Source organism: Perna viridis, chromosome 3, assembly GCF_037379345.1.
Source record: "Perna viridis isolate PV_CMFRI_1.1 ecotype Kerala chromosome 3, ASM3737934v1, whole genome shotgun sequence".
Lineage (NCBI taxonomy): Eukaryota > Metazoa > Mollusca > Bivalvia > Mytilida > Mytilidae > Perna > Perna viridis.
In genome coordinates, this window is record NC_142447.1 from 58,133,364 (window position 1) to 58,149,984 (window position 16,621).

A 16,621-nucleotide genomic window follows, 5' to 3' on the forward strand; every position below is an offset into this window, starting at 1 on the left:
AAGTTACAATGCTGAAGCAACGTTGGGTATTTGTTGACTTTTTCAATGTTGAAATTGCAGCAGGAAAACAATGTTGAATATTGGTTGACTTGCAATTGTTCCATGTCGACATTGCGAGGATGACACAACGTTGAATATTGGTTGACTTGTCCATGTTGAAATTGTAACCTTGAATCAACATTGAATTAAAAGTTGATATTTTCAATGTTGAATCAACATTGAGTTAAGGTTAATAATTTCAACATTGAATTCAAGTTAGGAAAATGACGCTGAGTTTGCAACTAGAATCAACATTGAATAGGGGTTGATGTCTAATCCATCTATCTTTGTAGTCAACAGCAATTGCTTCTACTTAAATTTAATCTATTTCTCTTTTAATGCTGCTTTTTTTTTTATCTTTGATACATGTATGTGTACTCTTCCTGTTGTTTCATTTAAATAAAATTACATTTTAATTACTTAATCACTGATTTATAATTTAACATCATACCATTTGATATGACTGATTGGATAAACCAAATCTATCATACACATTGTTGTGATTCAGAAATGATCTTGACCCAATTAGAAACAGATGTGGTTATATCATTTATCTGATAAAGAGAAAACAGTCCGCTCCATATGATGTCTTCACTGAGACACTAATCATTTCAACAGTGTAGATGAAGACCTGTGTTTAAATTGTTATATAAATGTACATATAAGTAAAATGTCTAAGAATGAATCTTAGTCTGTTCGTTTAAATCTTTTTCAAATATTCTGTTTAAGAAAACCAAAGATGAGCACACACACACACACACACACACACACACTTGTAGGTTCATAAATATCTGAGTTCTAGAATGTAGTGCATGTAGCCATTAACATATTTTGTTGCTTATTTTGTTCTGTTTGTATTATTATTTTTCAAATTTGTATTAACATCAATGTTAAGTTTGGTTGGAGCAGCTAAACATTCGACAGGAGGGTTCAAAGCTCAATGACTATACAAACAACTTTCAACACTGCGGCAACCTTAAAGCTTCAACATCACTGCAGCTTTCACATGAAATTAAAATTCAACATTGATTCAAAGGGTGAAAATGGTTGAAAAATAATGTTGTTTCAACGTTGAATTACCTACTGGGAAGTATCTTCAAAATGTATGGTAGAGTTGTTCAAATTTTCAGTAATTCCAGGGTAAATACTTTTTGCATAACAGAATACACAAAGTAGGTACCCTCAACAACATAAAGTGATAATAAATGGCCGATTAGTTCTTCATGCTAAAAATGCAGGAAAATATTTGTCAAATTTCTCCACAATAAGAGGTGCAAATCTTCAATATATATGTAAACACTGCAAAAAGTTGCCATACTATTGGGTAAATGCTTTTTGAGTTACAGATTACACAAAGTAGGTGTACCCTTTAATAGAAAAAACAGATGGGAAGATGACCAGAGTTGGGCAGCTACCGGTACTAGACCTGCTTCCACAATAAGAGACACTATGGATTAAAGAAGAACTTTTCCATTATACCATATCTATGAATTCATTTTTTTTTACAATATAATACTATGAAATTTAGACATTCATAAGGGATATAATTATAATATTGTTATCAAATTGTAAGAATAGCATTTTTTGGTATTAACATTGATTTGCTCATAGAGTACATGGAAATTAAAAAAATATATATTTAAAAGAAGTTTTTAGCATGACATGGGTTGTGTCCCTATGATGTACTGTGGTTCTCAACCCTGTATGGGAAGAATTGGGATTGATTTTACATACAATGGGGACATAACTTTTTGTAGGTTTAAACTGGTTTAAACTGCTAGTAATCCTTAGTTTTTACATTGTCTTCTATGGGTTAAGGAATAAACAACTGTCTTAAATCCCATGGGATGTTACTTAAGTCCAACTTATTTATTCAACAAATAAAAGTGGAAATGAATAGATAAAAAAAAAATTATAAGCAAGCTCTAGAAATATGAAAGTAACAATAACAAGGATTATAAACTTCAAATACATAACAGTCATTGCCCTTAAGAAACAAGAAAAAAAAGGGTTTTTTTTTGGTTAACTAAATGAGCTACATGTATGTTCCTCTGCAAATATCAAACCCTGATCAGTAAGGGCAATTATCAAATTTATATCCGATCTTTGTATATCTCAAGGTTGGGGGGGGGTGTTTAGAAACTATTCTCAAGCTTGATGAAATTATGGTTAATTTTTGACAAGGTATACATTTCAGACACAGAATAAAGGAGTTTCCTTCATAGATATTAAAGAAATGAAATGTATGGTTCAAAATCAAAATGTAACACCAGTGCATATGCTCAGTTATCATGAAAAGTTTTGTGACCTATGCTTTTTAATTCCAATTCTAATGCAAGTTCATTCAACATCATCTCTGGGATAAAAATTAGAAAATCTATACAGACTATAAATACAAGGTATGGCCTACACTGTGTACCTAAAAAATGTAGCGGATGTGGCACTAAGTCTGAAGTCACAAACACAATAGAAGTAACAATATCAAGGCTTCAAAGCAAATTTGAAAGCTTTCTAACAAATTTTTGATCATTCCAAGTTAAGGGTTTTGAATTAAGTTTTGAACAATGAAAAACTGAAAACCCAAAATATGCAACAGAACTATTTTAGCAACCAGGAAATTGATCAAATTTGCCAAAAGGCTGACACAAATAACATCACATTATGAGCTAAAGCCGCATATCAAGTTTCTAATTGTTCCAATGAAGGATTGCTCAGATATAACAAATTTCTAGTGTGAAGGTGTGAAAGGCTGCCAAGATTTGTGTTACAAGAAATTTACAAGACAGATATTCGCACTGCTAACAGCTGTAAAAACTAAGTGCTCCCAAAGAGAAGCATAAAGAGGTGGAAGGTGGGGAATATTAGAAAAAAGTCCCATAAAATTGAAAAAATTGAAAGTGGCAGAGGCAACTTATGATCTCTAAATTACCCTATGAATCTGTCAAAGAATTTTTATTTAACATTGAAGCAAACATAAAGACAGGTTTCCTTGATTTTGGGGAAACAAACCTTTGAAAAAAAAAAAAACTTCTGTACATAATAAAAATGGTTCACAGGGTGCAGTACATTTTGGACAAGTATGGATTGATTCATCTCTCTGAACTTTGATTGAGATTGAATACTTGACACAGAAAATGAATTTTACCAGAATCACAGTGGCCCTTTTTTACCCAAATACCCAATAAGCAGGACTCCAGTCTTCCATTTGGGGTATGGAACCTTATGGTACAATGTCAAAGACCACTCACTTTTCCTGTTTTTAAAGTGCTTACAGAGAACTATAAGACGTACCTTTACAGAAACAGATACTAAAGTTATTATCTGCACATCAGGAAAATGCTTGTTTTTCTGGCCCCGCATTCCCCATCAATTCACATTCCTGCAATATATATGGCACCTAATAAGTCTGATATCAATTCACTTGTATTCAACTTGTAGTAATACTTGTTTCTGTCCCCTTTTTTTGCTTCTAAATTATAAAATTGTACCAGTGGTTGGCTTATGTTATCCAAACAGTAATAAAAGTTATTCAAACACTTAAATTGTCAGGTATGAAAGGAAAATGAGATTTTTATAAAGAATTTAGTGTACCTCATCATATAATATGCACACTGGTAAGTACCAATAGAATGTCAATATATATTGCTTCACTTGCCTCAATGTCTGTAATTACACACCCCCCCCCCTTTTTCTGTTCCCGAAATAATTTTAGAGTTATCCCCCTTGCATATAAATATTTTTTACGATTTTTGTTGTTGTTTTAGAACTCTATATCTAACGAACACGTTATTTCAACCAGATTTAACGTAACATGTAGTCAGGATCATCAGAAAATACCTTTATAGACTGAAAGTATCCAAAAAAGCTGTCAAAACAACAAGATCATTGACTTGCGCATGCGTTTCCCCATGGAGCTCCCGTAAAATATGGCGGAGACTAGAAGACAAAATAAAGTAATTTCGAAAGGGTTGAAACTTCCTGTAACCATAGAAGATGCAATTGAGGATGCACTGATTGTATGCCTTGATTATGGAGCTAGAAGATATAGAGGAGTTTTGCTTGATTCTAACAAGCGGTAAATGATACTATTGGTTTTCTTCTGCATTACCTAAATATAAACATCTGTCAGGTCCTCGGCATTTTATATTCATTTTTTAAAATTAATAGGCATATTGGCAAATAAACTAAAAGACGGAGAGTATAACGAGAAGAAAACCTGCTATGCGAAACCGATATATCCTAGAGTATTTTTTTCTACTATAATGAACATAATATTTAATAATTTAAAATTAAACTATATTATATATATAATATATATAGAATTATAGTTCATTCAGGTAGCATGTTTGTGGGAGTGTCAGTTCTGAATGTAGATTATCTAATCCACTTATGTGTAACATTCAGTAGTATCCAATATGAAATACAATGTACTTTCCACTATGAAATCTCTAGACTACCCTGATCAGTGCTCAACAATAAAGATATGTGTTGTTCCTCAATAAAATCTTAATTTTCATTGCATTTATTAGTACCTCTTTTGACTGAACAGTAAGAACAGGCTTTGAACTTTGAATAAGTGAATGCCAGATGGAAAAACCGAAAACCAGGTGTATACATTAGAAAACCTAAATAAAATTGCCTCCTATATTATTTAGATATATATTAAATAAGTTTTTTCACTAAAAAAGTAGTTTTATTACAACATTTTCTAACTCCCCAACAAAAGTCTGTAATATTCAATATGGCGTTGGAAAAACACTTTTACATGTGACTAATTTCTAAGTACTGACACCATATTGATTATCAAACTTTCGTTGTGTAGCTAGAAGTGTTGAAATTTTCATAAAAAAAACAATTTTTTCCATAAATAGCTGATTTCAAGTATGTTTAATTAACATAGTGAGCAATTATACCACACAAAAACATATTTTATTGAGGTAAAATGCTTGAATGTGGGAGGTTGTGGTTTGGATCAAGCATGCAGTTTCTATATAGAGTGATGACTAGCTGGCTCACAGTAAGAATAATGTGTTCATGTGGGTGACCTGCCCTGCCCACCTGCCGGTTATTGTTTCTAAAAGCTAGCACAATAAAAATCTGGCTCAGCATGTTACACTTGATAAAATATTGACTAACACTTAAAAATTTTGGAAATTTTCTTATGGTTTTCAAAAAAATGTTCATGTGTGTTTGAATATGTAGGTATTTATATTCTCAAATATATTTTAAAAGCGGTTTTTATATTACCTAAAAAAAATATGGTTGTATATTGTATTGGGGTATTGTGTCATGCATGGCAGCTGTGGTGTGGACTAACTTGTAAGATTGTTTAGATAAAATATATTTTGTTGTCTTTGTAGATAATGTGTATTGCTTTTATTTTCAGAAATTTGCCTCATGGTGTGTGTACTAAATCTCATGGCGCAGGGGCAATAGCCATTAGTCAAGATAGTGATGAGAATAATGTTGAAGCACCTGCTACTTATTTCAGACATACATACATGCAAAATAGTGGCAAAACAGTTGATAATGCCATAGTGAAAAATGTTCAGAAGGATAAAAATGCTAGACAACACATTAGATTAAGACCAAGGCAAATGTTATGTAACAAATGTAAGGCAATGTGTCAAGAGACAGAAAAGGGCATTGTTCCAATAACTGCTGTTTCTAAACAAGAATCAAAACCGTTCAGTCAAACTACAGCAAAACCAGTATCTTCTCCTGCTAAAGAAGGTCTTCGAAAGAGACATAGTAACCACAATTTAAAATGTCACTATGACATCAATACAAAATCAGTAAAAATAGAAAAATCATCTGATAAAACTCAATTATCAAATACCAAAGCTAGTCCATTTATTAAAATTAATATAGGTGCTTCAACTGTATTGAAAATACCTCCACGTTTTCATAGTGATGAATTAGATGCATCAGCAAACAAGGGAGACAATTCAAAAGGAGAGACAAAATATGAAAATCAGTGTGAAGACTCTAGTCATAGAAAAGTGAAGAAATTGAAAATGAAAGATCGTGAAAAGGAAAAAGCGAATGAAAATAATGATAATGAAACAGAAATAGCAGGTACTACATCAGTTGACATTTATCATCATAAAAAACATAAACGAAAGCATAAAAGGCGACATGATGAAGAAATTCCACCATCCGATGATAACACAATGTTAAAAGTGGATGAAAACAATGATAGTCTTCAAAACTGTGATAATAATCCAACTTTAATGTCTCAAAGGCCTAGGTTACTCTATACATGGAGACAAAATAAAGGTTTGTCTCCAAGAAGAGATATTGATAACACTTACAATATCAAGATGTCTCCTCAACAAAATTTAAGAAATATAGAGTATGTACCACGGAAAGAATATAGACTTAGAAGTAGAGAGAAATCTATTGAGGAAGCCAGTGAGTGTGTCTCGAGTGATAATTGTAACACTTCCATGTCAGAAAGTGATGACAATGTTATTTTGTCCGCTGGAAGTGGAGATGAAAATAATGGGGATTCTTATAGTTCAGGGGTTGTTAATGAGGACAGTCAGAGTAGTGCTGATGACAATGAAGAAGATGAGGCAGATGGTCCTCCTGGAGATGAAAATATTGAAGTACTTCGACCTCTTATGATGAAAATACAAACAAGAGATGTGACTAAATGTATTAAGTCCGATGGAAGGACAGTTCATGTAGGAGATATTGTGTGGGGGAAAATCAAAGGATTTCCTTGGTGGCCTGGACGAGTGTTATCAATAACTGTTAGTTCACGGGAGAGTGGAATAGTTCTACGGCAGCTTGCTCATTTAGCATGGTTTGGTTCTTCCACTATGTCACACATTCAGTGTTCAGACTTGTACCCATTTCTTGAGGACTTCAAGCTCAAATATAATAAAAAGAAACGTGGTCCTTACAAAATGGCAATAAAACAAGCTACTATTGCCGCACAGAGTCTCACAAACACACATCATATAGACTTTTCTGAGTATGATTTATAAGAGGCAAGTGTAAACCTATAATGTATAATCATAACTTTACACTTAATATATTTAGTCCTATAGCAGTATAGGCAGTTAAAGCACTTATGTTCAAAGATTAATTTTTTCATGTTACCTATACAGTGTTAATTTGGATCCCCTGAAACTTCTGAAAAGAGAGTGTCAAAAAGATTTTGTTATTCAATAGTTTTGAAAATACTATTGTGGCTGGGCTATAGATTCAATACCCATACATGTATATGGCATATTAGTAATATCTTGAACTTTGCTGTGTCTGGACAATAAGTACATAATTTACACAATAAACTACATAGGACATATAGGAAATTTGTTAAAAAACAAAAAGCTAAAAGATATTTTACTATTTCTTAGTATTGTGAAATAACGGTGCCTAGAGTTTAGTTAAACAAATAATATGTCATTCTCAACCATAAAAGTTATCCAATGAGGTAAAAAAAAATCACCTGACAACAGGGTTCATTAACTGTTCCCCAAAAGTGGAAGTACATGTACATTTATACTAATTTGATTTTTCCAGTCTTATGAGCAACATCAAATTTACTTTGGCGACATCACATTTTTATATGATTAGGAATGTAAGATAATATATATATATTTCAAATTGCTGTATTCTTTCATATAATTTTCTCTATATTTAAGCCCCATTCTCATGACCAAAATTTAGATGAGTGCGAAAATAAATTTGCTTTAGGTCCTTCTCAAATCCTCTTTAATTGAAGAAATCTTGGGTGCTCAGGGGTTATGGCCCCAACCATTATAGAAAAAAGGGGCTAAAACAAGCATTTATATTACTCCAATAAAAGCATGGGAATAATGATGTTGTTCTACAATGTTCTATACCACAATGGTATCCAGTGATCAGACTTGGACTGATTTTTGGGTAAAGATTAAACTTTTTAGATACACATATAAGGGGCCAGAAAGGTTGGCCAGAAACATTGCATTTTCCTGATGTCCAGACAATAACTTAATTATTAGTGAATGAATCTTTTTATAGTCGTGTTACAAGGTGCCATACCACAAAAGGAAGACTGGGAATGATTTTTACAGTCTTTTTAATTATAAGGGACCATAGGAGACCACAACCTAAAAAAATCGTCTCTTTAGCTGACCTACCCTAAAGGCTGTGTGAGCTATTGTCATCACTTTGTGTCTGTCTTCGACTGTCGTCTTTAGCTTTTATCAAACAGCTTCTTCACTGAAACTGCTCGATCAATTGGAGTGAAACTTGGCATAGTCGTTCCTTAGGGTATTCTGCACAAACTGATCATTCAACATTTTCGAAAGGTCAAAAAACATGGATGCTGTTACTAAAGTAATAACATGGGAGTCAAAATACATTTTTTTTTGCAAATAACTCAAAAAAACTTTTGTAAAATTCTGACAGGGGATAGTATTGTTCACCATCATGAGTCGGGCTTATGCCAAAATTAAAAAAAAAACTGATTTTTCACCTGATGTAGGAGTTATGACCCTTGAAACAGATTTTTTCCCCCTTTTTTAGCTTACCTGGCCGAAGGCGTCCATCGTTAGCGATTTTTTCATAACTTTTCTTTGACACTACTTTACCAAATAGAAATAAACAAGGTGTGAATATTCCTTGGGGTATTCTGCATAGAACTGTTCTGGGGATTTTTGATAGGTCGTAAAACATGGCAGATGTTACTAATAATAGAAATAGTGGTCAGACTAAGTTTTTCCCATTTATCTCCTAAATCATTAGGTCTAGCCAAATTCTATCAGGATGAGGTCTACCAATAGAAAAAGTTTTGTTTAAATCTGTTAAGCCATATTGGAGATATTGCCCTTTTTCAACATTTTTTTGCCATTTTTTTTTTTTTAAATATTGTCTGACATTACTGAACCAATTTAAACCAAGAGAGAGTGAACATTGCAACTATTACCTGAAATGAACAAAAATGTGTATTTTTATTGCCATTCGAATGTTACAGAATAATCATGATAAAAAGTCACTAAAAATATTTTATGCGTTCATGTATAAGGAATAATTATTTTTACTGTTTATGCAAATGTGGATCAGTACACACATAAAAAATAGTTGCATCATAAAAACTTGAAAGGTAAAAAAAATTGCCTTTATCCATCAAGAAATCAACATTATTTTTTTTCCTTCATTTAATGTCATTCATTCCGTGTGTCAACAAATGATTCAATAGACCAAGTTATCTTTTTTCTTCTTGTGTCACTGTATAGCTTCCCAATACTAAGTTCTCCACTTTGCTCTGGCTTTCCATGTTCTGGTACTAGTGAGGTCAAATAAACAAAATGTTTTTGTTTAAAACATTCTTTATTTCACAATGGGATACTGGGATTGGATATGACAGCGCCATTACAGTAATAGGGCCATGATTGTAAAATAAAGAATGTTTTATACTGTCCACTCTAGAATTGAAACCACAAGCAATTGCCATTGTAAAGCAATTTTGATTACAACATAAGGAATGCATACAAATTATCGATATGGCTTGGGCTCCTGATGAAGAATATGGCCAGGATTACTGAAATAAGTCATTAGATAATCTGTTGATCCAAATAGATGTTTGAAACACCTTATGATCGGCAGGTTGGGGTGCTGGCATTGGATAAGAATGCGTCTTTACAGTAATGATGGAAAATCCCAACAACTGTGTCATAAACTAAATGGATTAAAAAGTAAATTTTATAAGTGACAATGAAAATACAGTGGAATAAATAGTACATTTAATTGTTCTTCATGTCATCTTCTAGATCTAAATTGTTCTGTTTCCAATTTACAAAAAGATACAATTTTGTTGACGAACAAATTCACAAGCATTATGATTGCAATTAGAAATTTAAAGGCAGTGGTCAAAGGAAAATAGCTTGCATAGTAACGGTAACATCACATTTCTTTCTGCTAGGGGTATTCATTACTGAATAATGAGATATCTGCAAATTGGTATAAATACAGGTATTAATACAGCGGGCCATATGTTTGAGTCGTTTCCTGGATATTTGTTTTATAAGTTGATACTATTAATTTCAGGTAGTGGTAATTATTGATACTCAGGATTCCAGACAAACAGCATTGGTGCCTCTGGAAAAGAACGTTTCGTTCAACCATCAACATTTGAAGAGTTTGTTCCTGACACTTCATTTTGATTTGCTCAAGTCATTAATGATCTAGTGCTACTTACTAGCATCCTGTCATCAACATTACTTTTGATAAAAACATAGTTGTAGATTGGGATAATGTCCTTATAAAAATTCTTTCATTAGTTCTTCACTGTAATGGTGGTCAAATAATCTGATTGAAAGATAAAGTGTTATGTCTATCAAAATATAAGTTATTGTTCAAGTTTTATCATGATTTTCTTTTTATTGTTGAAATCTTTGGTTTTTATACTATGTTGTCAAATTTGGATCAAATAAGGGGATATCATAGGCAGCATTATTTTACTTAAAAATTTATATGAATAATGGCTCTTAAGTATAAGTTTAAAATTTGTTTTGAATACTGCTATCATTTAACATATGAAGAAGTGAATATTTCTAAAAAAGAACTTCAATTTTTTGAAATTATTAATTAATGGTTTTGTGTGTGAATCATTAAGATGACTTAGCCTAAAAGGCCCAGTCAGTTATTGCCATCACTTGGTGTTGGTCATTGTCTGTAAATTTTTCAAACATCTTTTTTAATCTAATGAAGAGAATTCAATGAAACTTGGCACGATTGTTTCTTAGGATGTCTTGCACAAAAGTGGGTGTATGGATTTTTGATCTCTCAAAAACATGGCCGTCATTACTTAAATTAGAACATAGGGGTGAGACAGATGTTTCTCACATGTATCTCCCAAATCTGACTGGATATAAATGTTAGGCTTCTTGAGATCTATCTGTGGTCAAATTTTTGTGTTAATCTGTTAAGGCATGTTGGAGTTATTGCCCTTTTTCAATTTTTTTGCTGTTTTTTAATATTATTACTTCAAAAATAAAATTTCTTCAGAAATAACCACTGGTAGACAGAATTGAATGAAAATTGATATGATTGTTCCTTAGGTATGAGCATTAGGAATTTTGATCCAAGAGAAAGTGTGGCCACTTTTACAAAAATGAATGTTGCTTATTGAGACAGGTGAGTGATTCAGGCTCTTTAGAGCCTCTAGATTTCCTTAATATTAATAAAAGAATGGTTTAGGATTTTCCTAATTTTAAGACTATAGATTAATTAACAAAACCATTGCTTGTTCTTGAATTAAAATCTAGATACATTACATTGCTTAAAGAAGCAATTTCATTAATGGATTTTTTTACGGGTTGTTGTCTATAATAGCATTTTATTTACTGGGTTCAACCTAAGATTATTTTGACTAGGTATAAATTGTTTGAGTTCAATGATATTAGGGGGAAAGTCTATAACAATAAGGTTTTTGTCCGTTTCAATAAAAAATTGTCATGATCATAGTCTTTTATATTATACACAGGAAATGCAGATAATAAAACGAGTGGAAATTTTAACTTGATAAATGTCAATGTATTTACCGGTATATATATGAAAATACTTCATTGTTATTTTGATTGACAAAAGTCTTGAAATCGGTCTTGGCACCTTTGTACTTTTCCAATGTAATCAGTCATAAATGTATTAAAAGCAACAGCCACACTGTTTGTTCCTCTGTAAAGACATTAAACTATTTTGTGTAAAGTGGTTTGATTGGTGCATATTTTGGGTGTTATAGTAAACCTGTATCTCAGTATAGGTGTCAAACTGTGTCATACTTCAATGCTTGAGGTGAATTTAATTTGATATTAAGTAGATAATCATTCTGGCTTCCAAAAAGTATGGGATTTCATAACTAAAATATTCAGCATATCTTAATAGCACTACTTGTTTTCTATCATTTTACATTAAATATGCCATTTCTAGAATTCTTTTGTATTGGTAGATATTAGTTCCAATTTCCTTTGCACATGCCAGTAATACTAAAGAAATCCTAGTAATGAAGTTTTGAGGATTTGGGTAAGGAAGTAAATAATGAAGTAATTATAGCACAAGAGTTTTTTGAAAAAAAAAATAATTAAGATTGAAATAGGGAAATGAAGCTGGGTGATATTGTCTATATTGTGATAATTCCTCGATTGATTTTATGTCATCAAAAATTTTAAATAGAATCTTGGTACATACTGGTACTTTATTTTATTTTGACTTTCTTGTGTCCATGGTCCTCAACTGTTAAAATTGTTTAACATTAAAGCTAATTTTGATTTAAACCGTGATTGTGAAAGATTTTTTTCTAATGATTACTTCAGATGATCTGTATTTAAGTGTTACATTTTTGTAATTTTCTGTTAAGATAGATCATACCTAATATATTTGAATTCTTTAAATTTTCTTATTTTTCGAATAAATGATTGTAATATTGCCTTTTATAGTTGAATGTCACAGGTTTATGAATAGGAATGATGATGAAGGTTTATCATCAAGTACTATTTACTTATTTCTATACAAATATGAAAGATAAACAGAATGTGATGTATGTACCTACCTTAAATTCTACCAGCCTAATCTTATATTACTGTCACAAGCATGTAATTTGCAATAAGACCTGAAATTTTCATAATATAAAGGTTTTTTAGAAGAACATTATAATTTGGTATTAGGAATAGTACTGAACTAAGAAATGCACAAAAGTTGCTTGATCATGGAAACTGCAAAAAAGATGCCATAAAAATTCTCCAATTGCCAGTAAGTAGTTATAGCTTTGTAGTATAGAGAAATATTCATATCATGTACATTACTGTACCACCTCAATCAAAACAGAACAAGCTTAATTCAGTAAGGCAGTCATGGAAATTTGTGTAATAAAACATTTTACCTCATGTATGGTTTTCAATAATTAAATGAAAATGGGAGCTGACATATACCAATGCAAGAAGATTTGTTTACAATGATATATTGTATACATGTCACAGGGCCTACACATCAATGACCAGGAGAAGTTATAGTAAATTTTGTTAGAAAATAACAGTACATATATTGATTTTTTTGTCTGTGTAATCTATTACAAAAACTTCTTCCTGTCAAAGAAGAATGGGAGAAGTAAGCACAAACAAGGAGAAGTTTTTGCTCATTTATCCCTCTAGATTAGACCCTGAATTTGTTTTTCTCAACATTGTGATACATTTTGAATATTGTTTTTTAGTTCAGATTATGTATTTGGCATTTAAGTTGGTATTCATGTATCTGATTAAAAATAATAACATGTATATTGTTGAAACAACTGCCTACAATGTTGATGTATTATAGAGACACAATTCTAAAACCATCTGTCTTCGTATGATATAAAACTCAAGACTTCAGATGTTCCATTTAGTAGTCATTATTCTTGTAATAAATATCGCTATAATATACATGTACATGTATGTATACTATATTATGGTTGCACTTGTATACCATGTATGCATTTAACAGATATGTTTTTAAATTATTTTAGAAATATGAAATATAATATTTGAAGTCCAGTTAATACTTACTACAAGTGTATTACAATCATATGGTTTAAAACTTGTACCTTTACAGTATGGAATTCAAGATTTTCTAGTCACAATCATGTCAAAGGTCAACAATGGAATGTAGTTTCTTACCTATTTGTGTTTATACCCCTTGACAGTGGCATTAAAATGATTTTTATGTCTATTCTTCCATTCATCTATTACACCTTAGTTTCTGAGTGATATTTATGGAACCATATTTTGACCAAATCTCTTCATATTTTAACACAGTGCAGTGTCAAGTTTGATTATGATGGTTATTACATTTACCATTTAGGAGTTATGGCCTTGTTCAATTTGAAATGAGGGAGTATCTGTGATGACCCAGTAATCTGTCTTAGTTACTGTGAGAAAGAAAGGATAAAGGAGCTCATTTTTAGCTCACTTGGTGTCTTTCCTTTTTGTGGTATGAATGTTGCTTGGGGTATCCTGAATAGAACAGATGTGGGGATTTTTGATCCATTGAAAAACATGGTTGCTGTTACTAAAAACAAAACATAGGGGTCAGATAGTAGGTTTTTCGCATATATCTCCAAAACCATTAGGTTAGCCAAACTCTAACATGGGTTAAAGTGTTCAGCATGATGAGATCTATATCTGGTCAAATTTTTGCGTAAATTTGTGAAGCCATGTTTGAGTTGTTGCCCTTTTGATGTTTTATCCCTATTTTTAATGTTATTTCTTTCAAAAATGATCTCCTCTAAAACTATCTGACCAATAAGAACCAAACTTAATATGAATATTCCTTGGTGTATACTGCATAGATCTGTTGTGGGGATATTTTAATCGGTCAAAAAACATGTTACTTAAAATAGAACAAAGAGGTCAGTCAGTAGTTTTTCTCGTGCATCTCCAAAACCGTTCGTTTGTTTAGCCAAATTCTTTCAATTGCCGAAATGATCCTTATTATAATGCCTACAAAAGACTCCAGGGATCAAAGTCTAACAAGACATTGTTAGAGTTATTGCCCTTGAAAGGCAAAAAATTATGTGGATAGCAGTTTTAAGCCAATATCTTAAAAACTATAATAGATAGAAACTTTCAAACGATGAAAATGATCCTTTTGAAAAGTAATACCAAAGTCTTTATCGAGTCAAAATTGTAGGACAACTCCTTGTTAGAGTTGTTGCCATTGAAAGGCAAAAATTTAACCAGGTGAGTAATTTGATTACTTTTTTTAAAATTTAATTCAGTGTTGATGTTAATTATTGAAAGAGGTTTTTTAAATGGAAAAGACAGTTTTGGCTTATTCTTCTAACCACATGGTCCAAAACTAATTTTTGATTTCATTAAAATGGGATTCTTGGAGTTTTCCTATATTCTGACGCTTGTCATGTTATCAGATTTTTTATTTTGTGCCCTTTTTTCTGTGTGATCCTCATGAAGGTCATGATTTGATTTCAACAAGATTAAATTCTTGGTAGTACATGTACTTAAATGTGTAGAATGGAACCATGTATGTATTGAAATTTTGGATTTTGGTCCATAATGAAAAAATGTCGGATTTAAATTTTTTTAATCTGTCTGTCCCGGAAACTTGTGCTGTGTGTACAATTTTATCACAATCCCAATTCTGACAGAGGTGTTTCAAGCTTGAATGTAGTGTCTACAGTTGCCTTAATTGTTCATGGTTTTGCTACTGCCAAACTGACCAAGCTACTAAAATTTGCATAGAACATATAAAAATGATTATCACAGACTATTTCTGAGAGAAGGTATACCTTAGATGATGATGTTTATCCTAAACAACAATTTTTCTAAAACCAGGCCCTGCAGGTTTGAGAAAAATCTAATTAAAATTATTTGATGAGAGTGCTGATGATTTTTTATGTATGTGTTATATAATTAAAAACCTTATGAAAATGTTATTGTGTTTTTTTTTGGTTGGAGAATGAGAAATGAATGCTAATGTTTGTTTATTTGTCATATTATAGTTTTTATTTTGATTTTATTTGCATGTTAATTACTGACTAAGGAGAGTTTTTTTTTAATTTTAATTTCTATTTCTCACTGCAGGATAAAGGAATACTGGTAATAAACATGAATGAACTGACTTTCTTATGATCTTGGTAAAATATTTAATATGAATACAAAACACAAAAAAATGGAGTTGTATGTTGGTATGGCAATCTCTGTTGTCCTCATTGTACATGTCGTCTGTAGACACTTATTTTACTTTAATAACTTGAATAATTGTTTGTTGCTCTTGGTTAAGTTTTTTATCAATGTTTAATACATACCACAAAAGTCGGGTTTGATTGACTTTGGTAGTGATGACCATAATCATGAATGCATCAAAAGCCAGAAATATTTTCCTGGCTTTCTTTTTGATATTTTTAACCAGTAGATCCAAAATGTGTAATTCTGAGTATTACATTTTTTAATCAATTTAACAAATCAGGCAGAAATAATGGTTGTTGAGCAAAAAGGAGTGGTCATGAAAGGAATGTCCCTTTTGTTTTTCTTGGTCTTCCAGGTTGATTTGTTTCTGATGCACATGTATATGACTTTTAACCACAGTTACTTGCCATTTAAATTGATTTGTACATATGGTACAAAAAATCTGAAACAAAGTGTCTGGTTATAGCACCAAAAAATCTGAAACAAAGTGTCTGGTTATATCACCAAAAAGGTGGAACATATATAGTATATATTTCAGCATAACTTTATTGGCAAATATTATATATATATCTTGTATATTGGTGTATTTTTAAGGGTGTGGTATTCATGACCATCATGGGTAAGAATATGTTGATATTCAAATTTAGTTGATATTTGAGTGTTTTGAGATTATTTAGCAATGTTATATTCACAAATTGTGTTTATCTAGTCATATCCTAAATAATAAACTAGACTGACACTGTTATTGACTTCATAGATGATGAACTGAAAGCCATATAAGGCTCCATTACAACCTCAATTTAACCTCAATTTTTTTTATTTTTGATACATAAATAGCTCTGTTTTATATAGACAAAAATACTTTGAACTTATATTGACAGATTTTTTCTTATTTCAGTGTCATTTGAACAAAA

The 16,621-nt window shown here is 31.4% G+C and overlaps 2 protein-coding genes across 3 annotated transcripts in view; one reads left to right on the top strand and one right to left on the bottom strand.

Annotated features, from left to right (window-relative positions):
- LOC148623081 (cyclin-J-like) overlaps positions 1-3,952 on the bottom strand; it is a 17,116-nt gene extending 13,164 nt beyond the window's left edge. For both annotated transcript variants that reach the window (XM_088573601.1, XM_088573600.1), the window contains exons 1-2: positions 3,877-3,952; positions 3,331-3,418 (exon numbers count right to left, since the gene is read on the bottom strand). The gene's annotated coding sequence lies outside the window, so the exon portion shown is untranslated. The remainder of the gene's footprint in view (positions 1-3,330; positions 3,419-3,876) is intronic.
- Positions 3,924-16,461, top strand: LOC148623082 (PWWP domain-containing protein 2A-like). Its single transcript, XM_088573596.1, has 3 exons — positions 3,924-4,114; positions 5,426-7,041; positions 10,085-16,461. The coding sequence occupies exons 1-2, from the start codon at positions 3,966-3,968 to the stop codon at positions 7,032-7,034; spliced, it is 1,758 nt and encodes a 585-aa protein (XP_088429722.1). The 5' UTR covers positions 3,924-3,965; the 3' UTR covers positions 7,035-7,041; positions 10,085-16,461.
- The last annotated feature ends 160 nt before the right edge of the window (positions 16,462-16,621 follow it).

Coding starts and splice junctions, on each gene's coding strand:
- LOC148623082 (XM_088573596.1), top strand. CDS start 3,966: ATGGCGGAGACTAGAAGACAAAATAAAGTAATTTCGAAAGGGTTGAAA. Junction 4,115..5,425: donor TTGCTTGATTCTAACAAGCG/GTAAATGATACT, acceptor TTTTATTTTCAG/AAATTTGCCTCATGGTGTGT.